At 31.0% G+C, this 27,865-nt stretch overlaps 1 protein-coding gene across 4 annotated transcripts in view; it reads left to right on the top strand.

Annotated features, from left to right (window-relative positions):
* CFAP47 (cilia and flagella associated protein 47) overlaps positions 1-27,865 on the top strand; it is a 364,825-nt gene that overhangs the window by 276,614 nt on the left and 60,346 nt on the right. For all 4 annotated transcript variants that reach the window (XM_016128242.2, XM_036227120.1, XM_036227121.1 and 1 more), the window contains 6 exons: positions 1,235-1,410; positions 3,369-3,476; positions 7,863-7,971; positions 10,872-10,976; positions 14,878-15,034; positions 22,661-22,756. In XM_016128242.2, the coding sequence (XP_015983728.2) occupies positions 1,235-1,410; positions 3,369-3,476; positions 7,863-7,971; positions 10,872-10,976; positions 14,878-15,034; positions 22,661-22,756 (751 nt within the window). The remainder of the gene's footprint in view (positions 1-1,234; positions 1,411-3,368; positions 3,477-7,862; positions 7,972-10,871; positions 10,977-14,877; positions 15,035-22,660; positions 22,757-27,865) is intronic.

Genomic DNA, 27,865 nt, shown 5'->3' on the forward strand with positions numbered 1-27,865 from the left:
TATTGTAGATGGCCATTCTCCATTGCATTTGTAATTAAATATGATTTGTAACAAATGATATCTACTTTAATCTAATTATAAACTTGTATGTATCCTTGATTTCCATCTTTCCTTGCCAGATGTTGTTCACCACATTAAATGCTATTTATGTTCCCCTAAAATCTAATGTTTGTCCACTCATTTATTTATATAGACGTAATGTCTATCTTGAAGATATATTTTGTGAATAAGTCTCTCCCCATTACCAACTATCCCCACCAGCTTAGTACCAAGATTCTTTTTGTCACCCCTGTAATGTGATGCAATAAATTTCAAAATAGCTCCATGTCCTAAAGTACATCCATTTCCAATCTTTAAATTATGAGTTAAATGTCCAACACTTTCCTTTTCATTGGATTAAAACATTTTAGACAACTGGTCTTTGTTAAGATTGAAATATGTCCTATCTACAATTCTACCTTTAACACATTTGCTTCAATTAATGCCTTTTACTTTAGTGGAAATCATGGCTGTCATGGAATGAAATATAAGTTATTAGCCAGGATGGGTCAGAATTAGAATCAAGAAATGTCTTGGAACTTGAAGAGTGCCCTCCAGGGCTAAATATGTAGCTAGTGGAGCAGGATAGGAGAAACCAGAAGGAAGGAATCTAAACAGGAAGGTAGTTGTATTATCGGTATAATTTGACTTCTTAGTTCATATTGTCCTTACTACTTGATGCTAATGTACAGAGCTACTTAAAGTATGTCCTCTGGATCAGCAGCAGTATCCACAATGTTTTAGAAATATAAGTTTTCAGGCTTTGTCCAAGATCTATTGAATTAGAATCATGGGGGCAGCGTCCCAATAATCTATGCTTTGGCAGCTTCTACAGGTGATTCTTATGCATGCTGAAGTTTGAGTACTATAGGTAGAGGAAATATTGCCAGAGGGATGTCATATTAATAATGGTACCAAGAAAAAATATATTTAAAATGTAATTTCATAATATTCTTAGCATTTAGCTAGATATATCTCTTACAGTATTTGTTGTTGAAAAATGATAATGTTACCATTTACCAAGACTGTTGAGGAAAACAAAAAATTATAAGCAAGTGAGATATATTCAGTAGTGAATCAAGGAGACAAAACAAATGGCTTTATATTGTATAAAAGTTTTCTTTGTATTTTCTTCCATGGAACAATGACTCTATGTTGACATTAAGGGATGATTATATTTATTATGTAATTCTAGGAGAGCACTTGCTTTGAAATACCTCTCTCTAATGCAAAAGAGAAAATTCTTCACGTAAAAGTGAAATTATCAAATCCTGCCCTTAATGGACTCCATGAATTTGAGCTGCATCCACAAGAATGTATTGACTATGCTGTCTGTTATTCTCCAGCAAGTACAGGCTGTACAGATGAAAGGTATGGTTTCAGTATGGCAATATATTTTATTGTCGATCCTTTGAAATTAAGCTTTTAAAATGATTATTTCTTTGCATGCTATAATCATTTATTTTACACTCACTCATAGTTTTAGCTTTATTTAATACCATTCATTTACAAAATGTACTAGAGTTAGCATTGTTTTCTCCAATGAAAAATATTATTTATTGGAATTTCAAATTAAATAATTCCTAAATTGCTATTTAAATACCATCTTTTGCTTCACTTTTCACTAACCAAATTTTTCTAGGTGCGAAAAATTGAATCAAATTAAAATGATTATATAAGGATTAGGGATTAAATTTTCAATTTTCTTAATGAAATTAATTTATATTTTATATTCTTAATTAAATACAAATCATACACTTGGAGGACATAGAGAATATTAAATTAAGGGTTTTATGCAATGCTGAATATATACATGATGCTTCTCAACTTATGATGGGGTTATGCCCTGATGAACCCATCATAAATTGAAAATATATGTCAAAAATTGACTTATGACACTGAATCTACTGAACATTATAGCTTAGCCTAGCCTACCTTAAATGTCCTCAAAACACTTACATTAGCTTACACAGTTGGGCAAAATCATCTATTACAATAAATATGCTGTAGAGTATCAGTTGTAGCCCAAGAAAAAGTCAAAATTCAGAATTTGAATTATGGTTTCTACTGAATGCATATCCGCTTTTGCACCATTGTAAAGCTAAAAAATGACAAGTTGAACCATTGTAAGTTAAGCTGTTATAAATTGGGGACCATCTGTTATACACACATTTCACAAACATAAACCCATATGTGCACATGTATTAGCAGTGCAATGAAAAGTGTTTTTATAGCATAATTGTGAAAAACTTTCTTAGTGCTGTATATTTAGCTACATGCACACACGAACACATAGCTTCTGTTTTCATGATTATCTCAATTCATTTACAGTAAAATAATTAACTTTATTTCACAAGTAATATCCTACTTATTATAGTTTTAAAGACTAAGCTTAGTATTGGTATGTATAATACATTCAATTATCCTATGAAAATGCATTTTACTAGTAGTTTATATGCTTTTTCAGAGTTAGAATAATTCTTATTTTAATGAGTGATGAATAAATTAATATATTTGTGAAATTTTAAAACAGAAAAAATTTTTATAATGTGAAGCATGAAACTAATAACATTATAAAAGACAGTATTTTGATTAAATGTGGGCTAGTCTCCTTTCCCCAGCATGACCATAGAGGCTTTGTAAACACAAACTGAATCTTGAATTTTCTTTATCAACGTACATTAAAAGACATAATTTTGGGTAATACGTACTGACTGCCTATTCTGTTATCATCACTGGGGGCATGGATCTTACATACATACACATGTAGGATGATTGATTCTATTTTATAAATGATGAAATTGAAGCTCCAAAAATTAAGTGACTTTTTCAAGGCTTCACAAATGAAAGATGACAGAGGTGGGATACCAGCCCAGTTATACTTTTAGATTGTTGCATGCTCTCTCTCTGTCCTCCCCATAGATGAGCACATGCTGACTATAAAGAAACCTTTCCAGAGCTGCATGCCACTTGATAGCTTTCACATAGAAATATATGCATTAATTCAATAACCTAAATTTGATTTAATCACGGTTTAAAAGCAGGGCTTTTCTTGTTAGAGATCCTATAAGATATTTAAATTACTTACGTTTACACAATTTTCATTGATTTAACAGATAGTTATTAAATAAATATTAATGATAGCACTATTTTTCTTAAATAATAAGGTGATTTTCTCACCAAAAATGAGAAAATTTAAATATATCTACAACAAGAACAGAATTTGTCATAGAGCAGTTGTCTAATATTGTATTGGGGATTTTTTTTTCTGCCAAAATTATTAAACAATCTAAAACAACTAATAAGTTTTTGTATATTCTCTTTACCAGCATTGTTTTTCAGCCTGATAAAGCTCTAGAATTCTGGTATTTACTGAAATTTACTGTTGAATTACCAAAAACAACCACAATGCCAGAAATATATTGTGACCTTGGAAAGTAAGTTCTATTTAATAGATAATATTATTTCATGGAAGAAAAAAATTATCTAAAAGAATATCATTATAATGCATTTAATATTTTTAATAAGACATGAATATATCTTTTAATTGATTTTCTTTTTCCAGGGAAGGTTTAATATTTAAACTACTCTGTGGAAAATTTATGTGAAAGAAAAACAAGTCAGGACTTAGTAAGAAGAGGCTTTTATTCAAAATGATTATTGCAAGGGAGAGAAAAGGACTGTACAAATAGTTGGAGGGGAACTATTGCAATAGGAAAAATGGTCTGATCTCAGAAATATGCAAGAGTCTCAAAATCAAATAGAGAAAAGAAAACTTCTTTTATAGGGTAAAGGAGGGACAAGCAGAGAGAAATGAGCAGAATCTTTGGAGGGAAAGCTAGACATAGCAGGGAAAATGACCAATGGGGACTGATAGGAAAAGTATCTCTCTGGGGTAAGCTGATTCCCAAGAAAAACTGGGGAGGGAGACGCATTCCTCTTTTTTGTTTGTGCTTGCTCAGGTTTGAGGACAAGCAGAGTTCAGAGGCCTGTAAGAAAGAGAGAAGGCTGACTAAATTTGGTCAAGGCAAAGCAGAGGGCAATGGGCAATTGATAATACTTGGTCACTTGGTTAATACCATATTCCCTTCAGATATGACCATTTATATTTAGATGGTTGAGTTCCTTTTACATGTCTGACACTGAGTTTGGTGCTGGTACATAGGGGTAACTGAGTCACAATTTCTGTTAGTTGGCAAATCAATGCCTTTTCATTATTTTCTCTCTCTTAGAACACCAAAAGCTTGTTGAATTCTCCTAGTATCAGATCTTGAGCCAGAATATCACAACAGGTGATAAGAAAATGATCCCAATAAGAAAAATCAGTAAGAAAATAGGAGTATCAGGATAACAAAAGGGAAGAATCTAAGCAAGGATGTGATTACTGGTACAGTACCAAACTTAATCTGATCCTACAGAAAACTCTGGAGCATAAATTACATCTCAGAGTTTGCCTTGATGCCAAGATTCTGTGCCTTTGAACTCCCATACTAGTCACTAAAAGCTTAGGATGAGCTATAAACTCCCAGGTACTTCTGCTGTAAGGTTGAGGAGGCTCCAGAACCCAAGGACAATCATCCGAAGGTCTCAGATGGAAGATGAACAGCAAGCATGTGGAAGCTGGGGGATGAGAGCAAAGAGCTGGTAAAAATCTAGGGGAACTAGGGGGGGCACAGGTAAGTTATGTACAAACTTATTTCTAGTTTTATATATTTTTCTCTTGTTTTAAATATATATTCATATATGAAAACTATAAATATATGTATAAACAATTATTAATAGATATAAGACATTTTTGTGAAAATATTTGGCTCAACCAGTTTTATAATCTTTTTTTTCATTCCACTAAAAAGACTAGCCTTTTCTTTTTTTTAAAGTTCTCATTTTTAACATTTTTTAACTTAATTTTTATGTAAGTCATACCATGTGTAATTGAAAGTCGCATAATATTAAAAGATATTTGATAGTAACTATCTTTTTAATCAGCCTTGTCCTGGATCCTTATCCTCTTTGAAGTTTGCGCGATCTTTCTTTGTACTCAGTGTCCTTAAAATTCTTAATGATATATACTGATATAGCTCTATTTTCATACATTTTTCCAGGTAGTTAGGATCTCTTTCAATATAAAAACACATGACTTTTTGTTTCTGAAAATCTCTAATTATGCCATCTCTCTATTTTCTTTATTTTCCCTTCTTATAACATTTATGTTTTAGATTTAAAACTTAGAGGCTGATGTTTTAATTTGCTTATTTTTTTTTGCCTTTTCCCTCATTTATGTTTTTGCATTCAGACATATTTACTCAATTTTATCTTTCAGTTTTTGTTGAATTTTCATGTGACCTATCAACATCCAAGAGCATTTTTGATTGTTTTTATTTTAATGTTTCCTTTTTTTTTTAATGTGACATTCTGTTCTATTTCATGTTTTTAATATTTTTTCTCATATCCTTTAAAATATGAGTGGTTATTTTAAGAGAGCATGGTCTTCGTCTTTATGTGTATGGTTTTGGTTTTTTGCTTTCCCATTAGAAACTCTCTCTAATACTTATTTTACTCATATTCACATGTGAGGCTCTAAAATGATAGTTGGGCCTTATTAACCTGACCCCCATTCATGCTGTTCTTCATTTATTTTCTTTGCCACAAAAAGAAATCTTTTTACTATGTACAGACTTTGGTTGTTGTTTTTTTTTTTTCCCCCAGATTTGGTATATTATGAAAAACATAGCTTATCGCACTGTATATGCTTTCGTTGCACATTTGTGCTCATTTCTATTGTGTTTAAACATAGGAATATAATATCATTTAAATTTAATGGATAATGACAAAGTTTGAAATTGTTTTTCCTATTGACCTATTTACCTATTTACACTCCCACCAGCCATATGTGAATTGTAGTTGCTTCACATCCTCAAAAATACTGGTATTGTAAGAATAATTTGCACCATTGTGGTGTGTGTGAAGTCCTCAGTGTACTTTTAATTTACATTTCCTTTATGATTAATGAGTTTGACTCCCTTGTCATGTTTATAGACCATTCTGATATAGTCTTCTTTGAAATACCTGTTCATGTTCCTTTACTGTCTTTCTATTAGTTTATCTGTGTTTTCCTTTATAACTTACAGCTCTTTATATATTTTGGATACAAACCTTTGTGGGTTATATATGCTGCAAATATCTTTTTTAAAACTCTAAGTTTCCTTTTCAATCTTTTAATGGAGGCTTTTATTCAAATTAAAGTCTTGATTTTAATGTAGTTTATTAACATTTTCATTTTATCCAGTTCTGCCATACTCCAAAGTCATAAAATACTCATCTGTCATTTCTAAGAAAATGTATTATCTACACCTCTCATATTTAGATCTATAATCTATCTGGAATTGTCATCTGTATGTGATGTGAGAGAAACATCAGTTAGGAGGTCATTATTCTAATTCAAGACCAGGGTGATAGCAGTTTGGACAAGAGTATAAACAGTGAGTGTGGTGAGAAGTGATTGATTTGTGGTGTCTTCTTGAAAGTAAAGCTAATGAGTTTTGCTGTATAATAATATTTGAAATATTAGGAAAACATACCATATTTTCTTTATTGGTGAATATTTAGGTTGTTCTCATATCTTGGCTATTGCAGGTATTGCCTTGAGGTATCTCTTGGATTTCATTTCCTTTGGATGTGTACCCAGAAGTAGAATTATTGGGTTATGTAGTAGCTCTATTTTTAATTTTTTGAAGAACCACCATACTGTTTTCCATAATATCTGTACCAATTTATATTCCTATCAACAGTGTGCTATTGTTCCTTTTTCTCCACATCCTCACCAACACATGTTATCTTAGTTTTTTAAAAAAATAATAGTTATCCTAACAGGTGTGAGGTGATATCTCAGTATGGTTTTGATTTGCATTACTATAGGATAGCAATTTTGATGTTGTGTATCAAAAGGCATTAGAAATGATGATGGATTGAGAATTATGAACCCTCTTGATTATTCTTTGCTTTGAGCATAAATACCAGCCATATTTTGCGGGGAGTGGGTATTTACTCATTATGAGTTTAGATCTTCTCAATGTAATGGACAGAACTTTGTGAATTTATTACTCTTTGTTATTATTTCTAGACTATGTTAACATTTTTTTTGTCTGGATTTAGCAGTTAAAATAATGAGTAAACATTGCTCCTAAGAGTGGCGTATGTTTCAGTACCGAATGTGTAAAACCATTTGGTGTCAAAAAGAATCAGGGATTATCAAATGTAGCAAAACAACATTAGTTCATACATGATTATTCTTGTTTTGAAACTCACAAAAGTCATTGTATTAGTTTCACAGGCCTGCCATAACCACCACCACAAACTAGATGGCTTAAGACAACATAAATTTATTGTTTCATGGTAATGGAGGCTAGAAATTTGAAATCAAGATTTCAGCAAGACCATGTTTCCTCTTAAACCAATAAGAGAGAATCCTTCCTTGTCTCTTCTGGCTTCTGGTGCTTGCCAGCAATCCTTGGTGTTCTTGCCTTCAGATGCATCACTCCAATCTCGCCTCCATTATCATTTGTCCATCTTCTCATTTGTCTTCATATCATCTTCTTATAAGGACAGCAGTCATGTAGAATTAAGCCCCTCCCCTACTGTATTATAACTACATCTTAACTAGTAACTGAACAGCCATATTTCCAAATAAGGTCACATTCTGATATATTGGGAGTTCAATGTATCTTTTTGGGGGATGCATTTCAACACATAACAATCATAAAGTTTATAAAATTACCATTGAACAAGCTTATAAACATGTTTACTAGCTTTGTTTTTTCTTCTAGGTATTTCACTCAGATGATCCCTTTAGTTAATCCTACACATGAAACCTTAGAATTGCAAGTGAAAAACAGTAATCCTGATAATTTTGTTCTGGATACTAACAAATCATCAGTAAGTATATTCAGAAAGCCACGTAACCTATCACTACTAGAGCATTTTCTAATTTGGATTTTGTGACACTGTAGAATATTTGCATTTGAATTATTAATAAGATTTTAAATGTCTAAAATTTTTAAATGGAATTTATATGTATGTATATATATATATTGCTAATTTTAATTTATCAAAAACCAATATCATATATAAATTTTTGAAATTATATATACTAGATTCATGCTCATTATCACCGAATTCTAAATAAATTGGTCATTCTTTCTATCTGACCATTTTGATAATCAGTTTTTGATGATAGGTTCCCAGTAATATGATTTTAACTCAGCAGTCATTCAGTGTTTCCAAGGTCCCAGGAGACCAGTTCTTTCCCAGCCCTTCGTGAGTTCTTTCCCACCCTCCTTCCCCCATTTCTAGACAATGCTGACATAACTCTGCCACTCTCCTCCTTTCTCTGCCCCGTATTCTCATTCCTTGGTCCGTGTTAGAGACTAGAGCCTGTGAGTGGGCCTCAATCACTTTTCTCCTCCCCCATGTAACAAAATAGATCTGGAGGTTTAGCATCACTATCTGTTTCCAAAGCATATGATGTCAAATATGTAAAGTGAATGTCAAAACCATGCTTTCAGATAAAGTTCAAAATAATAATTGCAATAGATTATTTTCTTCAGAGGACCCTGCAGTAAATCATGAAACCCTACTAAGTAGATATGATATTTAAATAAGGGATTTTACTATCTGTCATTTAATGATTATTTAAGAAATCTACAATATGATTTCTTTATTTATATCTTAATACCTGTCTCTTGTCAATCACGTTGCCAGCTAACAATAATCATGATAAGAAATTCATTCTTAATGGCCATATGTCAAATTTTATAGCACTAAGTATTATATTGATAAAATTGATGTATAATTTAATCTTTAAAAAATTGTGTTGAAATGTACACACGTGCTTGTTTTACTTGACACTATATTTTCCATGAATTAAATGGAATATTATGTTCAGGATATAGTTTACAAAAAACCGAAATTCTTCATTAGAAAGTAGTGTTTTCATATCCTTTGTATCACTGCTTTTATGGAAGAATATGATTGGGAAAAACAAATACAATATGTTACAGATGCCACTTTACATTACATAATGAAGAATATGGACTCTACTTTAACATTTCCAACCTTGTCTTTCAGTCCATTCATTCTTTTATACATCTACCAAATATTGTTAAGTATGAAATAAGCAGTTAATGTTAATATTAAGAAATAACTAAAAAAATAAATAGATGACCAAAAATACTATTATATATTGTAGAACAATTTAATGGCACGCATTAGTATTAATGATAATAAATATAACTACTCTTCTTTTAGTTGCATGGTATTCATGTTTACCTAATAAAGGTTTAAAAATATTATTCCCCCTAAATGAGCATAGATTGATTATCAAGGCAAATAATGACATAAGAAACTTGTTTCACATTTTATATATATATATATAATTTACAATAAACCAGTAGATTTGCTGCAGTTAAATTCCAACCAATGGTGTTTCTCTTTCTTTCCTTGAAAACATGGGAAGTGCATTTCTCAGTGAATTTTAGGTGGACATAAAGGAATTTTATTGAGTTACTTCCTGGTTGTATGTATACACTATCTTAATCTTTACCACATGCCTTTGACATATATTTATAGAAGAGGGATTTGAAGTCAGAAAGGCTAAAATACTTAAGCCATATGATTAGCAAATTCGTCATACTAGAATGAAAATCAAAGCTAAGGTAGTATTATATATTTTTTCCAATGAAATAGGTGGCTTCATATATATGTATATCCTCCACCTATATATAGAGAGAAACTTAACTGCTAAATTTAAAGAGTATATGAAATGCAACTTTTTTTTTGCTAAGGTTGATACTGAAATTAATTTATATTCCTTAAATGTACATTAACTAATAACCTCTAAATATTCCAGGTATGAGAAGAAGAGCCTGTTTGAGATAAAAAAAAAATATTTGTGTAGATATATATACACAAAAATATAATAAGGAGGTAACTGTTCTAAATATAAAATTAAGTTCATATTAGTATTTAATTGTCATTAGAGTTTATTGAGAACAAAGTGCTATTTTTAACAAGGATTAAATGACACTACTAAATTGCTCTTTTACTTTTTCAGAAGTTATCTGGCAAAATAAATTAGTGAAAAACTAATTGGTTTTTCAGACATGTACCATTCATTCTAGTATTCTGTAAGTGTTGATATTAGATATATTATTCACAGTATAGCATTTTGATTGCATGAGATACTCAAGTCCTCAATGTATTGTGACAAAGTTGCTGACTTACAATCTCTAAAGAGGTAACCCAAACTAATACTTTTCAGAATCAAGTTATTCCAGCAGCTCATACCTTGAATGTGTATGTAATAGGAAGGACAAAGAGGAAAACTTCATCATACACTAAAGAAACATGACTTACATCTATGTTTAGAATCAGTTCATTTCTTTTGATATTACCAAAGCTACAAGTTGGGTTCTCAGTGCTTGACGTGTGTCTTAGAATGGACAATAAACTATGGTTTCTTAAATAAAATACATATTTTTATTATTGGGAGTTATATCTCAGCTTAAAAAATTAACCTTGATTTCCTTATACAGAGCAACTAACTTCATGTGGTCATTGTTTGGGGGGAAAGCGTAGCATGAAAACTACTAAATATTGCTTACCACCAGATGTTTTACCAATATTCGTTAAGAAGGCACACTGAGATTGGATAATGTCTACAAGGCAACACATTAATCACATGAACATTCACCCAGCATATACCTAGCTCACAAGAATGCTGACTTAAACAAAAATATTGATTGTTTATTTCTCTTTTCCTTTCTAAATTTGCGCAGCTGAACTTATCTCCTCATTTCACGAATAATGTACCTGTTCACTTTCATCCTTCTGCTCTTGGAAGAAGTGATCACCAAGCTTCTATTATTTTCCACTGTGCTCAGGTATGATAGAGTATTGTTGGATGAAGTCAGGTTAATTAAATTTCACAGTCAACAAATAAGTAAATCTTACTCATGCAATTAACATCTTTTACAAGCACCCAGATTTAGAACATAGGTGTTAATGTAAATGCCAAATCGCTGGCATTTTTATTAATTTTCTGATTTAGGTTTTACAACTCTAATTTTCATGAACTTAAATATAAAACTGTAGAAAATGTGATCTTCCAAATATCGTGGTTTTGTTTTACTTTATTTCATCTGTACAATGTTCCTGAATAACAATAATATTTAAAAAACAATAGTTAATCATTTTTAAAGCATCTCTAAGCATGCTCTTCTTAGAATTGTCTCAGTTCATTCTCACCAATCATATGGTGGAAAGATTATCAACCTCGTTTTATGGACCAGGAAACTGAGACTCAGAGTAATGAAGATCAAGTAGCTAGTAAGAGGTTGAACCCAGACCCGAACCCTGGATGTCTGGCTTTAACTTGTCTTCATGACTATTTTTACAGCTACCTACCTACAGATTGCCAAGTGATTATAACTCTCTTACTGTGATGAAAATTTTACATAACTTTTTACATTTATTATTATTATTATTATTATTATTATTATTATTATTATTATTTTACTTCTTCAAGTGTTGATGGGCAGGAAAGTAAATGGAAACATGTACTTTAAATCCTAAGGGACACCAAGGAGCTTACAAAACCCTGCCATCTGAGAGGCAGTAGAATCAAATATAATACAGAGGTCCCTATGTCAGTTCACAACTCGTGGCAACTGAAGTGCCCTCGTCCAAAACAATGTGTAATTTACCTTTAGAAAGAAAAAATTAAGGCTATTAAATTTCCTACATGATTACTGACTTATACATGACCTGGAATAATACTATGGTAGTATGCTTGATTCAGAAATATTAAAAAAAAAACAGTAATCCTGATACAGAAGGAAAAGTACAGTGATTATTTTATTTTACAAAAATAATTTTAACAAGGCAGATCTTTTAAATCATTACTTCATAGGAGGGTTAGCCCCTTTATCTTAATTATTGGGGACACTTTAATTGCTTGCATTTCTGATGGAAATTCTATTATCAGTAATCTGGCACATCAGCAGGTCAATTAACACTTTTCTATCTCAATACCTTTAGAAAATCCTAACTTAAAAGTCGAACATGAAATTCTTAATCAAACACAAAACTCAAATACAAAACACAAAACTCAAACAAGAACTCAAACAAATAAGTAATCAACTCAAACCTTTTATAAATCAGTTTTACACTGGTGCTTGAGTTTTGTCACTTTAAGCATCTCCTTGCAAATTGTAGAAAATCTCCAAGGACTCATCTGTGGCTAGACTTCAATCAGTCATTCATTCATTCTTTCTGCTACAGGGTCCAGACCCTTTTCAATGTATTGCCCAAAACCTTTGTGATTTTTCTTGCTTTTCCTTTTTCTTTCTTTTTTTTTTTTTGCCTTTATTTTTTTCTTCCATTTTTATCTCTGAATCATTTGGGTCTTCTTCTTTTATTTAATTCATCCAGGCAACATCCTTTGCAAACAAAACCAGTTCATCCTGAAGTATTAATTAAATGAACTTTTTAAAATACTGTATATATTATGTATGTGTAGGCATTTAAGGAATGTAGTTTTCAAAAATAAAATTTTAGGGTTTACTTTTCTAAGTCTAAGAGTTTGCAGTTACTTTAACTATTACTTTAACCATTAGGGAGAAACTCATCGATTTCTTTCCCTCTCTTGATTTCACTGATAAATATATTTGAACCAATATGCACAACTGATTAATCTACAATCTAGTAATGGCAATTCTTATAGAATGAGTTTTAACTATTTCTGATTGTCACTCTTTGCTGAACTTTAGGAAATGGCTATAGTTTTTTGTTTTGTTTTGTTTGTTGTTTATTTACTTATTTCATGTGTTTCTGATTTGGATCCATGTGCAGAGGTCTGCATTGTAAAACTCCAACTTTAGGCTAAGGTTGTTTGTGCAGATTTTGAATCTTAAGATTAATTTGGTTAAGACATCACAATTATAAATATCATGAACTCACATTATGTGACCAGATTCTCTAAATGAGATTGTGTTACTGCATATCAGAATAAAAGGACTAGTAGTAAGCAGCAAATGTGGTAATCGGGCCTTCTCTTTGGTACCAAATGTTATGTTCTGAGATTTTTTTTCTTGGTTTTCACTTGTTTCATTTTTCGTTTTTATTTTCAAATCGTTGTCATTATTCATTTCATTTGTATTTAATTGTGTGACTCACTGCGTCTCAAGGTCAGAATAACAAAAATGAAGGAAAGAAGATGAAGGCAAGAGTGGTTTTATTACCTAGCATGAGTCTATGAGCCTACAGCCTGTGTCTGTGGAAGTTTGTTGATTCTTAACCAGTTCTGAAACCCTTGAGGTCTGCTCAGTGTGCAAGGCAGATTTACTATCTTTTATCTCTACTTCTTTTATCTTTTAGAAACATTGGAATTAGATCTTTAATGGTTTTACTACGTCCCCTTTCAAAGAAGTTTGTGATAAAGATGAGCTAAAAAATGTTACTTTTTATTTTAGTGCCCACATTTTGGGGGATACTTTTTAATGTCTCTTAATTTAAGCAATGCTAGGGCAGTCGTTGGACACTAGTGTTCAATAATGGTGGGATGTGGTTTAACTTAGAAGCTCCAGTATTCCATTTAGCAAAACATGAGAATATAACCCTCATTCCCAATGGTTCAAAGTAACCTCATTTCTGTCATCCAGGATTTATGTAAGCAGCCAACAATAAGTAATTTGAATAAAACAGTTGTTCATTTAATTGAACCTAGTCAGTCAATTGCATGTAATCAAGTTAGGAAAGAAATGAACTCACATTATGTGAGTAAAATCTCTAACTAAAAGTAATACAGTCACGAGAAGATAATATGCAGATAAAACTTGCCTTTAATCCTTCCTACTCAGAGCATTTTATGGATTTCCTGTCACCAATTATCCCACTTTGCAACAATCTTAAAGCAAATTTCCCTCTTCTTACTGGAATTTAGGCTTGTAGTTTGAGAAATTTTAAACTAGGTCATTGTTTGTTGGTTTTTATTTAATGACCTCTTCATTCTTCTGCAACATTAGCAAAGTTTTCAGTGCAGAACTGAGTCACAGTCTGTTGTACTCTTAGAGGACTTTTATTCAAAATAAATACTAAGAGAACATTTCAAATACAGCTTTGCAGGTTTATGAACCATAGATAAGAAAATGGCCACATCCAATCTCCACAAAGTTTTTGAGCCATTCTTCCATATCATGCAGTAACAGAATATACAGAATCCTAGATGTTGGGGATAAATAATATGGCATGCAGGTGTACACATTGCCTTTTTATGGGACTTCCATATATGCCTCACCTTCTTTGCCTTCATGTGATAACTATTGGAATTTCATTTGAAATTCACCCTAGGATTTTGGATACTTCATGCAGCGTTTAGTACACAGTTTGTTAGGCACATTGACAATAAATAAATAAATAAATAAATAAATAAATAAATAAATAAATAAAACAACCTTGAGCAGAAATGTGAGTTTTATTAAGATTTCTCTTTAATGGTGCTATTCATAACCTTAAGTGCATTGAAATAGTTTAATATTGGTATATCAGTCTATAGCCTCTTTTTTTATCACTGTATAAACACTGATTGATTTTTAATTGATTGATTTTTCAATAAAATCAAAAGGAATTTGGAAAAGGAAGGTAATATAAAACAGTACATGTTAAATACTAACAACAAAACTTTTTTACCTGCCAAAATTTTTGCATGTATTATACTTACCAAGTGTTGCAAATAAAACATATACAATTATGACATATATGTTTTGAATGCTTATTTTTAAACAGTTTAAAGAATGGAAATTCCTCCTCTCTGGAATAGGACTACTTCCGCAGCCTCTAGAAATAGAAAGAACAACCACACATGTTCATCTTAAAGCATTTATTGTTATAGCTTTCAAAAATCCCACCAAGGAAGACGTTTTACTCAATATCATACTAACGAGTAAGTTGTTTTTCTTACATACCTGTTATTTTGTAATTATTAATCAAACTTACTTTATCATAAAATCAATGTGTTTTATAGGTAGTGGTCACTTTAAGGCTCCATTAACTCAACAGCATCATTTTATAAAAGATGAGGTATCTTGGCTGAAATCATAGCTTGTAAATGGTGGAGCCAGAATCAGAAATTAGAAATTTATGTACCAAGTCAAGTTCTTCTAATTTTAATCTATAAAGCCAAATATGTAAATTAGTAGATTTGTAATATTCTTGCGATTATTATTCAAATATGCCAATGCCTTAAAGAATGTAGTCAATAATATTGTGATAGCATTGTCTGGTGTCAGATAGTTGCTGGATTTATCATGGTGATCACTTCCTTAGGTATATAAATGTTGAATAACTGTGGTGTACACCTGAAACTAGTACAATATTGTATGTTAGCTATATTTTAATAAAAAGTCTTTAAGAAAAAACTAATATGCCAATGTTTATTCCTTAAAAGTTTATAGAAATTCTGGTGTTCTGATTATTGTTTCCTTTCTCCATTTTCTTTATAAATCTCATATTTGGATTTAATTTTGGCTCTAATCAAGATTTTTCCTTTTTTATTTCATATCGAAGATGCATGTTTTAAAATTACATTGTGTGCAGTTTTTGATCACTTTTATTAAATGACCAAATAATGTGGGTCTGGAATAAAAATCAACTTATTCTGAATTTCATGAAACACATTTTAAATCTAATATTGGACATTACTAATTTTATCTTTTCAACTATTATTCCTACTTCTACTAAAACTACTACTATTACTGTGATCCATTTTATATAGTTCAGATGTTCGGCTAAAAGGAATACATGTGGTAAGGTTTTTGATATAAATAACTAACTTACTCTCTAGAATAGTTGTACTGTTGCAGTTCATGCTACCATCAGGAGCATATTACAGACATTACCTATTTTCCTGAGCCTTGTAAGCCCTGACCATTAGCATTCCCCTTAATCTCCATCAATTTTATTGGAGAAAAATAGTATTTTATCATCATTGCAAAATAATCATTTTTTGATTAATAAGGAAGCTTAACACTATTATTTACCTATTGGAGTACAGAGATAGATTAGATAGATAGATAGATAGATAGATAGATAGATAGATAGATAGATAAAGATATCTTTCAAAATTCACTATTTTTTCAAGAAGGCAACATTTTTCAAGTTCCAAACTTATGATCAAACTTTTTTAAAATTTTTCCTTTTTCATTTATTTATTTTTTCTTTTTTCGTGTTCTTTTTGTTTTTTGATCAAATTTTTATATTGCCCAATTCTCTAGTGTCTTTTTGTCTGCTTATATCTTTGCTATTTCCATTTTAATCACTTCTCTCAGAAATATCGCCCTTTGATTTTCAAAGAATCTCTTAATTCTATTTAATTAAATTCTATTCAATTCTTTAATTCTATTGTGCATTGTCTTTGCATAAAGTTTTTTCAGGTGAACATTATGTAAAACAAGGTGTTGAAAAGATTATATTTCAGCAGTATATTCTTTTCTTAATTTATGCCAACTTCAAAGGGTGAATGAGATACAGTGGCTAGAGAGGAGGTGGCCTACCAACTGGAGTACAGTAGATATGCCCCATAGCAGACCATTAATGTGTACCAAGAGGAGCAGATTGGAAGCTAGGATTTGTTTTGCACCCAGTATGTACCACACCTGATCTATATACACATGACTATACCCAATCTTTAAAAAAATCTTGGAGGCATTCCAAATATGGAACCTGAGGTTTAAAAATTTCCCAAAGCCATACAATGAATAAAGGATGGAACAGGATCTTGAACTCATCATGTCTAGCTGTCTTCTCCAGGGTTACCAAGCTGTCATTCTAAGTTGTCTGCCTGATCCACACATACTTAGATTTTCCACCTTGACCTTGTTCACCCTGGACATGTACTCTTGCTCACTGACTGGTATCATTGAACCCCTCTCCCATGGTCCTCTCTCATCAATAATTATGCCCTCCACCCCAGACCTCTGCTCTCAAGTTTCCAATCTACTTTGCCAGAAATAAGGGTGGGAAAAGGGAAGGTAGCCATGAACAGGAAGCTAAGATATGAGTTAAAACATTAGAGCCTCATGTATGCATTAACAATTTAAGGACAGATCTCCATTATATTGTATGTGTGTTTCCTTGCTCATATAATCATATTTTAAACCTGCTAATTTGTGTGCTTGTCAATGTCAGGGGTTATGTTAATTCACAGCTTTATTCCTGCCTAAATGAGTATTTCAGTATTGGCATGCATGTTGATAAACCAGGGGTTGAGTATTCAGTCACTGACTATTTAATGAGAATCTATTGTGCTGAAAACTATTATATACACATTTCAAAACTGCTTCATGTTTGTAATATACATACATAAACACATTGTATTTTGATTTTTGTGTGGTATCCTACATGTGAGATATCACTATGCATTATATACCTAAAAATTGACACATGCAAAGGAGCTCGATTACTTTTCTACTAAAGTAGCTATACTCTTGAGATTATTCAATCTTTTACTTAACCCAAATTTAAATATGATGTTAGTGATTTGATTTAAATGTTTAAATATGAGTAGATTCTTTCCCAGACATCAGTAGTTTTATTGAAGAACAAATAACAGTAAGGTTAAATGCATAACAATAAACACATTAGTTTTACAAATATCAGCTTCCATTTTGAGGGTTGATAAATGTAAACAGAATACTGTGTTGAGTTGTTAACTCAGTTAATTATGACCATAGTGTTCACTAGCAATAAAGTAATGAAACACACAATATAGCATCGTTATAAGTTAATAGAATTTACAGGACGTGGAGAGGTACTACATAGTGTGTTTGAATTAACACGTTAAAATTAGTTTATGAAAATCTTGTCCTGGGGGCCCTCCGAATTTTACCTAAAGTACCTCCAGCAATAAATATTGATATTAAATGTAGTTATCATTGTAAATTGCTAATCAGGGCATGCAGAACTTTATGCATAAGAAAAGAAATAGGTGTAAGAAAAGGTCCCTCACTCTCAAAATCTCTCCCAAATTCAGACGATCAGCTATTTCAATATTTGAATGAATAAATAAACAGTATTGAGAGACTGGAGATTGGTGGGCAGGGAAGTTGGAGTTTCAAATATGTAACAGTCTCTTTGTACCTTAGTTTGTCTTTTTCCAACCTGGGATCTAATCAAGGATTATACATTGCATTTGGTTTCCACATCTCTTAATTCTCATTTAATCTAAAAATCCCCTTCTGCCTTGTTAGGTCTTTTATGATATTGACATTTTGAAGAGTCCAAGCCAGTTGTCTTGTAGAATATTGCACATCGTGGATTGGATTTATTTTATTATTTTTTTTTATTATTAAATCGAAATTAAACGTTTTGGTAAGAATATCACATAGGGGATATTGTATTCTTCTATTGCAACTCATCAGGAGGCACCAAATGTTAATCCCCTTACTGGGGATGCTAAGTTTAATCACTTGGTTAAGGCCATGTCTGCCAGGTTTTTATACTATAAAGGTCATCTTTTTCCCTTATAACCAATAATTAATTTGGAAGTGATAATTTGAGACAACGTGAATAGCCGCCTCCATTACAACCTTTCTTTGATGGTTTTAGTATCCTTTCAGTTTCTCTACAAGTATCAATTATTGTGTATGTCATCCTTTCTGTTTTTATAAGCTTGGAGATATCTATATATAGATATAGAAAGATAGATATAGATATCTATATATATCTGTCTATATATAGATATCTTCAAGCTATAGATAGATAGATATAGATATCTATATCTGTCTATATATAGATATCTATATCTATATCTATCTATATATAGATATCTATATCTATAAATAGATAGGCATCAATCATTTCTGTTAACATTTGTTTTGTTTTTGTTTTCCCAAACTCAGGAACATTTCTCAGAAATATAGTGATAATGAAATTGTTTTAAACAAAGAAATCAAGTAGCCTCCCTCGAATAAAGAGTTGGCCATCAGACAATACTTGCCCAGTGGTCAAAGAATCAAGGACTCATTAGCGAAAAGCACTCAGAGATGACCTGGTACATTCCCCAGTGTGTTAGGAGACATAGAAGCCCAAACAACAGAAGTATCTTGCCAAAAGTCACACAGCTTGTGTATTTTGAATTTTGATCCCCACATATTTTTATACATTGAATGCTCTATGATTAAATGTGATAATGCGATGGGTATTTAAAAACAATAAAAGCAGAGATGTTAAAGATTAGAAAAGATACGTGAGTCTATAATCATTCTCAAAGAAAAAAAGGAGTTGGGGGAGGGGAAAAGGGAAGAAAAAGCGTGCGCTCGCTCTCTCTCTCTCTCTCTCTCTCGATATATATCTCTTCCTTCTCTTGATTTCTATCTCAGATCTAGTAGAACCTTATAGATTTTATGAGCAATTAAAAAGAACTAGAGCTAATATTTGTATAAATCCATAGCTCTTCTATCAACAGAAAAGAATAGTCTCTCTTTCTCCATTTTCCTCTTGCATTGAGGACTATTGAACTTGTTTGCTGAGCATTTGAATTATAGCCAATTTTTATTGGTTTTGAGAAGACATTCAGAGCAGACTGGGAAAAGACAGTTCAAAACCCCCTTTTCCTTTTGTCTTTCTGTTACTGATGCTCTGTGATCAAAAGAATACAATCTATAGGATTTAGATTATTTGAAATGTATTGAGGTTTGTTTTAGGATATAGTCTGTCTTGCTGAATGTCCCATAGGAGTTTGAAACAAATATGTATTCTGCTGTTGTTTCGTGGAGTATTCTACATATGTCATTTAAGTTCTGTTAGGTAATTTTGTTATTTGGGTCTTCTATATCTATATATAGATATCTATATATATCCTTGCATGTTTTCTGATTAGTAGCCCTCTCAGCAGCTGAGAGGGGGATGATATAAGCACTAAACTATAATGATGTATTCGTTTATTTCTTTCGGCTCTATAGATTTTTTCTTCATGTAAGTTGAGGCTCTGTTATTTGTTAGAGACACATTAGGATTATATGTCTTCATGGTGTACTAATACTTTATAATTATGTAATGCTCCTCTTCGTCACTAGTTATTTTTCTTCTCTGAAGTTTATATATTATTAATGTAACAATCTTGTTTTATTTTTAATTAACATTTGCATGGTACATCTTTTTCCATCCTTTTTCTTTCAAACTACCTGTGTCATTAAATTTAAAAAAGTTCCTCATAGACAGAACATTGTCTGAACATGCTTTATTTATGTATTTATTTACTTACTTACTCACTCTCTCTCATTCTAAACTCTGTCTCTTTCTTCTCTTGCCTCTCTCTTTTTTCTCCTCCTTCTCTCCCCTCCATCCTTGCCCTCAGTCTGCTACCCCAACAAGAGAATTGAAGTGCTGCCTGTTTCTAGCAAGCAAGAGACAGAAGATCAGCCCCCACCCCCCACCCCCCACCCCCTTTTTTTGGTCTGCTACTCTTATCTGATCTGGGTTAGAGGCTTCTGAAGTGTCTTGTCCAGTATGTATGGGAGGCAATATGGAAACCAGGGAACTCCTCACCATATTGTTCCCCAAGTCCCAAGGTCTCTAGACAAGCTGCCTTCTTCTTTCTACATTTCAGAGTCTCCCCATGCGTGTCTGCTATGTTATGTCTGGCAATTTTTAGTCATAAAGAGAGCCTAGGAGAAATGGGGCTACTTCATTTTCATGAAGTTTTCAAAATTTAATTATTATTTTTTAGATACGCCCAAATTTTGCCATTGAAATCCTTTACAAGTCAATCCATAAGTCCTTTTGATTGTCTCCACTAGTTTTTGAACATTTTGTTACTTTCTGGCACAACAAGATGTTTCAGCTTCACCTTGCCCTTAACTTGGTGTAAAGCTCGAATTAGGCATTTTTCCAAAGTTTACTTTATAGAGACAAAATATTTAGTGTCCATGATATGGGCACTAGATGTGCTCTTTGCTGCTGGGATGCCCCTTTTAGTGGACAGAGCAAAGAAATATAATTATGAACAATTTTTATACTGATGCCTCCCTTTCATATTCTATACCTTAGGGTTTTTCTGCAACTTACCTTACTCTCTCTTCCCCCATGTGAAAAACCTGGTTCCCAACACATCAGTTCAGTACTCATTTGCTCTATCATAGCCATACACTCCTAATATTTTCAAATTACTATGTTCTTACAACTACTAAAAAATAAAGAAAAAGAAAAAGGAACAGAAAACTCCTAAATAAAATTAAAGCTATATTTGCAGTTACTTTTTCCTCCTAGAATGTATTGCACTACGGTATAACAGAGAACTATGACCAACATATTCGTTAATTAATGCTTTATGTAGTTTAATTGTCAATTTATACAAAGATGGAGTCCTTATGTTTTAATTTAAATTCAGGTTTAAGGTTTGCTTTTTAAACTTTTTAAATTTAATTTTATTTTTTAATTTGTGAATATGTAGTGTTCAAACCTCAAAGCTGTATAAAAAGTTCTATTTAAGATCTCATTCCCATACCTACACCATCTACCACATTCGCAACCAACTGTATGGATGACTATCCTCATATGCTTCTGATTTATCCACAGTGCTTGTTTTTGCAAAAATGAGTATATGTGAATAAATGCATATATACACAGATAGTTCTGTTCCACCCTGTAATCTCATGCAAAGGTGGAATACTATATCATTTCTGCTGTACCTTGCTAACTTCACCTAACAATATGTTTGGAATCTCAGTAAAATAGTTAATGGATACCTTTCTCATTGATTTTTATGAGAAGTTTATAACTTTTTAGTACCTCAGTTTTTGCTATGCTACTGTTTATATACAACTAGCCTCTAGTACCCAAACCTTTTCTATAATTCTAATAATTTGCTATATAAATAATGCCCCAATGCATATTGCTTCCTGTTTGAGCTATATATTTAAGGCGTATTTTCACAAGTAGTATGGATGGGAAAAATGGTAAATACATGCACAATTTTACTATATCTTACAAAAATCCTCTTTGTAGAAGTGGTAACATGCACTCCTGTTCCTTTCAAAGGACAGTGTCAGCTGATAACTAATTCAATATACTTACAATTATAAATGTCTGTGCTGACAGAGATTTTTATCTTTTATACATGGTTGCAGCAAAAGAAATTACTTGTTATATAGCCAGAAAGTATATTTTGGATGATTGACTGATTTTGTATTTATTGGTTTAAATTATTTTTAATGTTGCCTAAATGTATATTTATACACCTGTAAATATTAACTACTACAATCGAAATTTAGATGGTGGGCTCAAATAGGGTCTCAGTAAAGTCTGTTATTTGAGTAGTTTAAATTTAAATTCCAAGAATTTACAAGTTTATTTTATAATATTGCTTGAATATTATAGAGAAAACCATATATAATGTTAGATATGTTCTTCAAAAGTGCCATTTAAATCTCATCTTAAAATGTACTTTGAAAAACAATCAACTGAAAAGTTTCCCATTAGAGGAGGGTTTTGATTCTATTTCAATCTCCACTGATATTTTTTTCTCTTGAATGTGGCATTGAAGTGTAATATCTCTTTATATTTTTATTAGATGAGGAAAAGCCTAAGAATCTTACCCTTGGCATTTGCTGTGATAGCTTCCTCATTGAAACACCTGCCTTCAAGCTTAATCTGAGACACACACAAGGTACAGTATTTCTACCTTATATTCTGTCATTGTATATGCTATCACATTTCAGAGATGATGAAATATATCTGTTGCCTTAGTACATATTTGATAATAATTAAATATACATTTAAACATTTTGACACAAATTTTAGTAAGTTGATAGAAAAACATACATAGTATTAACTCTTATATATATTTATTACATCTTCACTGTTCTTCATTCCATGCCACATAAGCACACCATGTAAAATAGTTAAATGTCATACTACTTAATATGTATGTGAGCCAGAGAAGGTTTTGGAAAATTAAAAATAACTAGTGTACTAAAGCTACTCATACTTAGGAAAAATAACTGCATCTTTGCAAAGCTAACGAGTCCCTGAAAATTTATTACAGGGAGTACATCTATTTGTATTAATATTAAACATCCCACCCACATATTAATGATTGGGAAAAAAATTTAAGGCATAAGAATTAATTACATGGCTTAAAAATCAAAAGTTCAAAAATACGAATTTGCTTAAAATATTTTTTAATTACAAAAAAGCCTAATTATCATAGTTATAATAAATATATTATAATCTTAACATAATTAGTACAAAAATACCAACTGAAATCAGTAACCACTACTAACATCCCAGTACAAATGGGTTCATGACTTTCTTTTATATTTACTGTATAAAATAATTTCTATCAGTGTCTCATTAATTCATTTCATTGGATATTTACAATTCCATGGTGTAGATGTTGTTATTATTCTTATTGAAACAAGGAGATTGCAATTCAGAAACATTAACTTACACAAAATCAAAGCAGTTCCTTGATGGCAAAGCTATATCTCTTGTGTCTCACTTCAATGTCTTTATTTTCTGTTTTTTGGGGTTGTTTTGCAATATATTAAAAGGAGTATGAACAACAGTTCACAAAAGAGGAAGTACAGATAGCCAAAGAATGATAAAAACTATGTTCGAGGAAGTACATACTAATACTCAAGTGGATGTTGATTTAAATGATAGCCTCCTAAGTGTTTTTTTTTCTTTGTTATTGTATATCACACTAAAGCACTAGAGAATAAGGTGCTGTTTTACAGACCTACATGTGAATAAAATTATACTGAGGACCTAGAAGGGGCAGCCAAGATTCAGAGATTAGGTGTTAGACTTGTAGTCTGAGAACCTTTGTTCTAATTTTGACTGTAACATAGAAAAGCTGTTAGCTCAAGCTAGATTCTGTACTCTCTAGACCCCATGTTAGATGTTATAAAAAAGTGAAGTCAGTTTTATCTAATAGGATATATTTTTGAAGAACAAATGCAATCATGTAGGTGAAAAAAATTTTAAACTCTAATATTATATACAATATTAATTATTAGTCTTATCTGTATAGGTAGAAATGACTAAATACAAAGATGGATTCCTGATTCTCTGGTATTATAAGAAACAAGACCTAACACACTGCCAGTACATGCCAGGAAATTTATTTCCGAAAGATGAAAAAAAAATGTTATTTTTCTTCTGAAATCCATCTTGTGATTTAGGTGAAGCAATTAACAGACAAATTATTTTAATTGCCCATTGATGAAATAGTCTTATTATCTTAGTGAATACCAGTTTTCTAGAAAACGATTTCTTACAGAATAGTTGATATCTATTTCTATCTTTATATTTTAAAGTATCTAACTTTGTAGATACATTTGTATTTTTAAAATAAGCCAACTTTGTTCTTCATTTTGATATCCGTAATTCCTTATAAATTCTACCTTTATTCAACATTATCATCTAAAAATATATCACTGTAAAATTTTAACATACCTTTGTATCATCTATATGATAATTTACTTAATACTATTTTAATGGGAAACGATGTTGTTTGCCATGAGCAATAACAGTGTACTCTGTGCCAGGAATTATGTTAAGTACTTTACAAATATTAATTGATTTAGTCCTCACAATAAACCTATGCAAAGATTCTATTAGCACTCCTGTGTTAGAGATGAGTATACTGAGACAAGTAGGAATTAGGTCCAAGGTCACACTCACCATATATGCTGGAGCTTGGGTCTGAATGTAGGGCTCGTGCTCTTACCCAGTTATTCAATACTATTATAAATAGAAGACAGCTGTAAAATATCCATTAATAAATAATGGGATAAAAATTCTAAACATCTACCCAAGTTTTACTCAGAAGTATCTTAAGAGTCACTGTTACAAAACAGTTTTCCTGAGAAGTAGTCTCTGAGAAGAAGGTTAGTGTGCAGGAAGTTTATTAGGGAGTGTGCCCTCAAGATCAACACCACTGAGAGAAGAGAGTGAAGCAAGACTGAACAGAGGGAGAAGGCAGGAACAAAGGTGAAAGCTCACACCATGGCAAGTACTGAAACTAGAGTATCTCTTCAGAGCTGTCTCAGTTTGAGATGAGGAGGCCAAACTGTATTTAATGATGGATTAATCTGCACAGAGGGAAAAGTAGGGGATAACTCACATTATTTTACTTTGCAGAGTTTAACTGGCTCCTCTTCCATGTTTATTTAACTATGTGAACTTTACAATAAACTTGACTATCTCAAGAGAAAACCTGATAGAATATTTACTGGAATTCTTTTAAATTTATAATTTAAATTATAAGTAAGTTATAATTTATAGAAGTAAAATTATAACTATTTTTTTATTTTAATTAAAACTAAATTATAACTTCATACATGTAGGAAGAAATGACATTTCTGTGATATTGAATCTTTGTTTCAATGTCTATTATATGTATTTTTTAGTAGTTCATCAACTTTATGTGTTCAGAAATGTTTAACTTTAATTTTTAATATTTTAACATGTGTTCTAATAGACAAATCATGCTTAAAATAATTTTAGATTACCTTTTAAAAAGAGCAATAGTATTAACAATATAGCTCATTCTTTTTATGATATTAGAGTGACAGGAAATATACAATTTGTTGTCACACAATACAGGATAATTTTATGATTTATACTTAATATTTTATCACTGATTTTAAATGCAACAGCTCACTATTTATTATATTTTCTTTTATTGTCTCCTAAATAACATTAAAGGTTTTATGTAAAACAGTAAGTTTTCTCTGATCAAGAAGAGAAAAGTTTTAATTATTTTCATGAGAAAGATTGCTATATTTAAAAGTATTATTATATAATGACTGTTATATCACTTTAGTACTCTTGATATTCCATAATGTAGTTAGTGGTAAAAGAATTAGCACACTATTCAAAACATTTATACAATGTTAATAATTTCTGTAAGGGCTAATTAAATTTTATCTTTAATTTAAAAGACATAGAGCCTCAATTTAGGTTGTCATCAGAGTAATCATAATGTTAAGGAATCCTACTTCTAGTTAGATAAATATTCCTGGCAGAAAAGGAGATAGGGAAGATACATTTAATCCTTGTTGCTCTAATCACTTAAATTAATTGTTTTCTTTAAAAAATCAGGTCTTTATTTTTCTGCATAATTTTCTACATATAAACTAACCAGACAGTTTTAATGTCATTTTCATTTAAAATTTTCAGTATTCTATTTTAGCCTTATTTAAATATAGATATCTAGGTAGACAGAGAGACATATGTTAGGTAACACATTCCCCTTTCTTCTTTGAGATCGAATGCCTCTATATTGTCAACATGCAGCCATTCAGTTGGCCAGTACTAGACGTCCTTTGAGTCCCAGGAAGCAGAACTTGCAGATCTAATACTACTGTCTGCATTTGACTTTTTATAAATTGTATTTTCATGACTTTTGCCCATTTTAAATGATGTTATGTTGTGATTATAGCTGCCAATAAATTGTAACACTTTTTCACATTACCCGTTAAACATTTTTAATATCTCCTTGAAAGGTATTTCTTCTAAACTATTATTTCTTTATTGAGTTTGAGTGTGGAATTTTTCCCATATTTTTTTCTTTTTGCAATTTTATGGTAAACTCATGTCTTTTATTTCTTCTGGGACAACTGTCTTGGTTAGAAAGGTTTTCTCCTTCAAACATTGTGAAAGTAGACTACTAAATTTTTTCCCAAGACTTTTAGAGTTTAAAAAATTTTAAGTATGCAATTTATCTAGAACTTATTTTTATTTTATGTGCAAAATTTTCCATTTGGTTTTCCTTTATCTACATAGCAAATTGCGGTTGTATCATTTGTGAAAAAAACCAGCTCTTTTTCACTGAATGGAAACATCACTAATATAAATATTACATAAATGATACATTATATGTTAATTATAAGTAATATAAATTGATAATTTATAAATTAATTTATATGGAAATACATTATATAAAATAGTGATAACACAATTGAATATATTAACCGTTTAATGTATTCAATATTATTAATTTATTAATCAATTGATGTGTTAATAAGATAACTCCTATATACATACGTGCATACTTTATGATATATTTATGGTCATTCTATATGTTGTTTCATTAATTAATCTGTCTATAACTAGCCAGTACCTTACTTTTTATAAATTATGATTTTTTATAGTATGTATTAATATTTCATAAAGCTAATTCCTTTCTCTATTCTCCATGTAACATATCAAAATCGATGGATATAAATTATTAACTTTAATGTTGTTTAAAAAACAGCTCATCATCATCACAGGATATCTGGGAAGTGAGAACAAAACTCTATCAGTAACTATACTATTTCATCTTAAAACAGTAATTCTTACTGTTTTCATGTGCCTTTAGATAAATCATTTAATTTCTCTTCTACTTCTATTACCTGTCTATAATATTTAAATGGGGACACATCACCACATCACTCAACTTAAATGCTTGTTTTCACAAAACGATTTCATAAATTCTTAAGAGAGGATTCCACAGTTACAACTCAGTTATATTATTGCCAGTGAATTAAAGCCAAAGTCCTTCTCCAGAATAAAATAATACAACTTTCTTTATTTTTATGTTGTTATATTTTATATTAAGTATTATGCATAATACTGGAAATGTATATTTATAAACAATATGAGTTATACCAATGATGGTTCACTGAGATGATATTCTAATTCAGCATTAACTCAGATAATAAATGTGAAGCCAAACACTCTGTCTGAAGGTATTTTATACATGTAGAGGGATATGGAAATTATA

The sequence above is a fragment of the Rousettus aegyptiacus genome, unplaced genomic scaffold (assembly GCF_014176215.1).
Source record: "Rousettus aegyptiacus isolate mRouAeg1 unplaced genomic scaffold, mRouAeg1.p scaffold_m13_p_9, whole genome shotgun sequence".
Taxonomy (NCBI): Eukaryota; Metazoa; Chordata; class Mammalia; order Chiroptera; family Pteropodidae; genus Rousettus; species Rousettus aegyptiacus.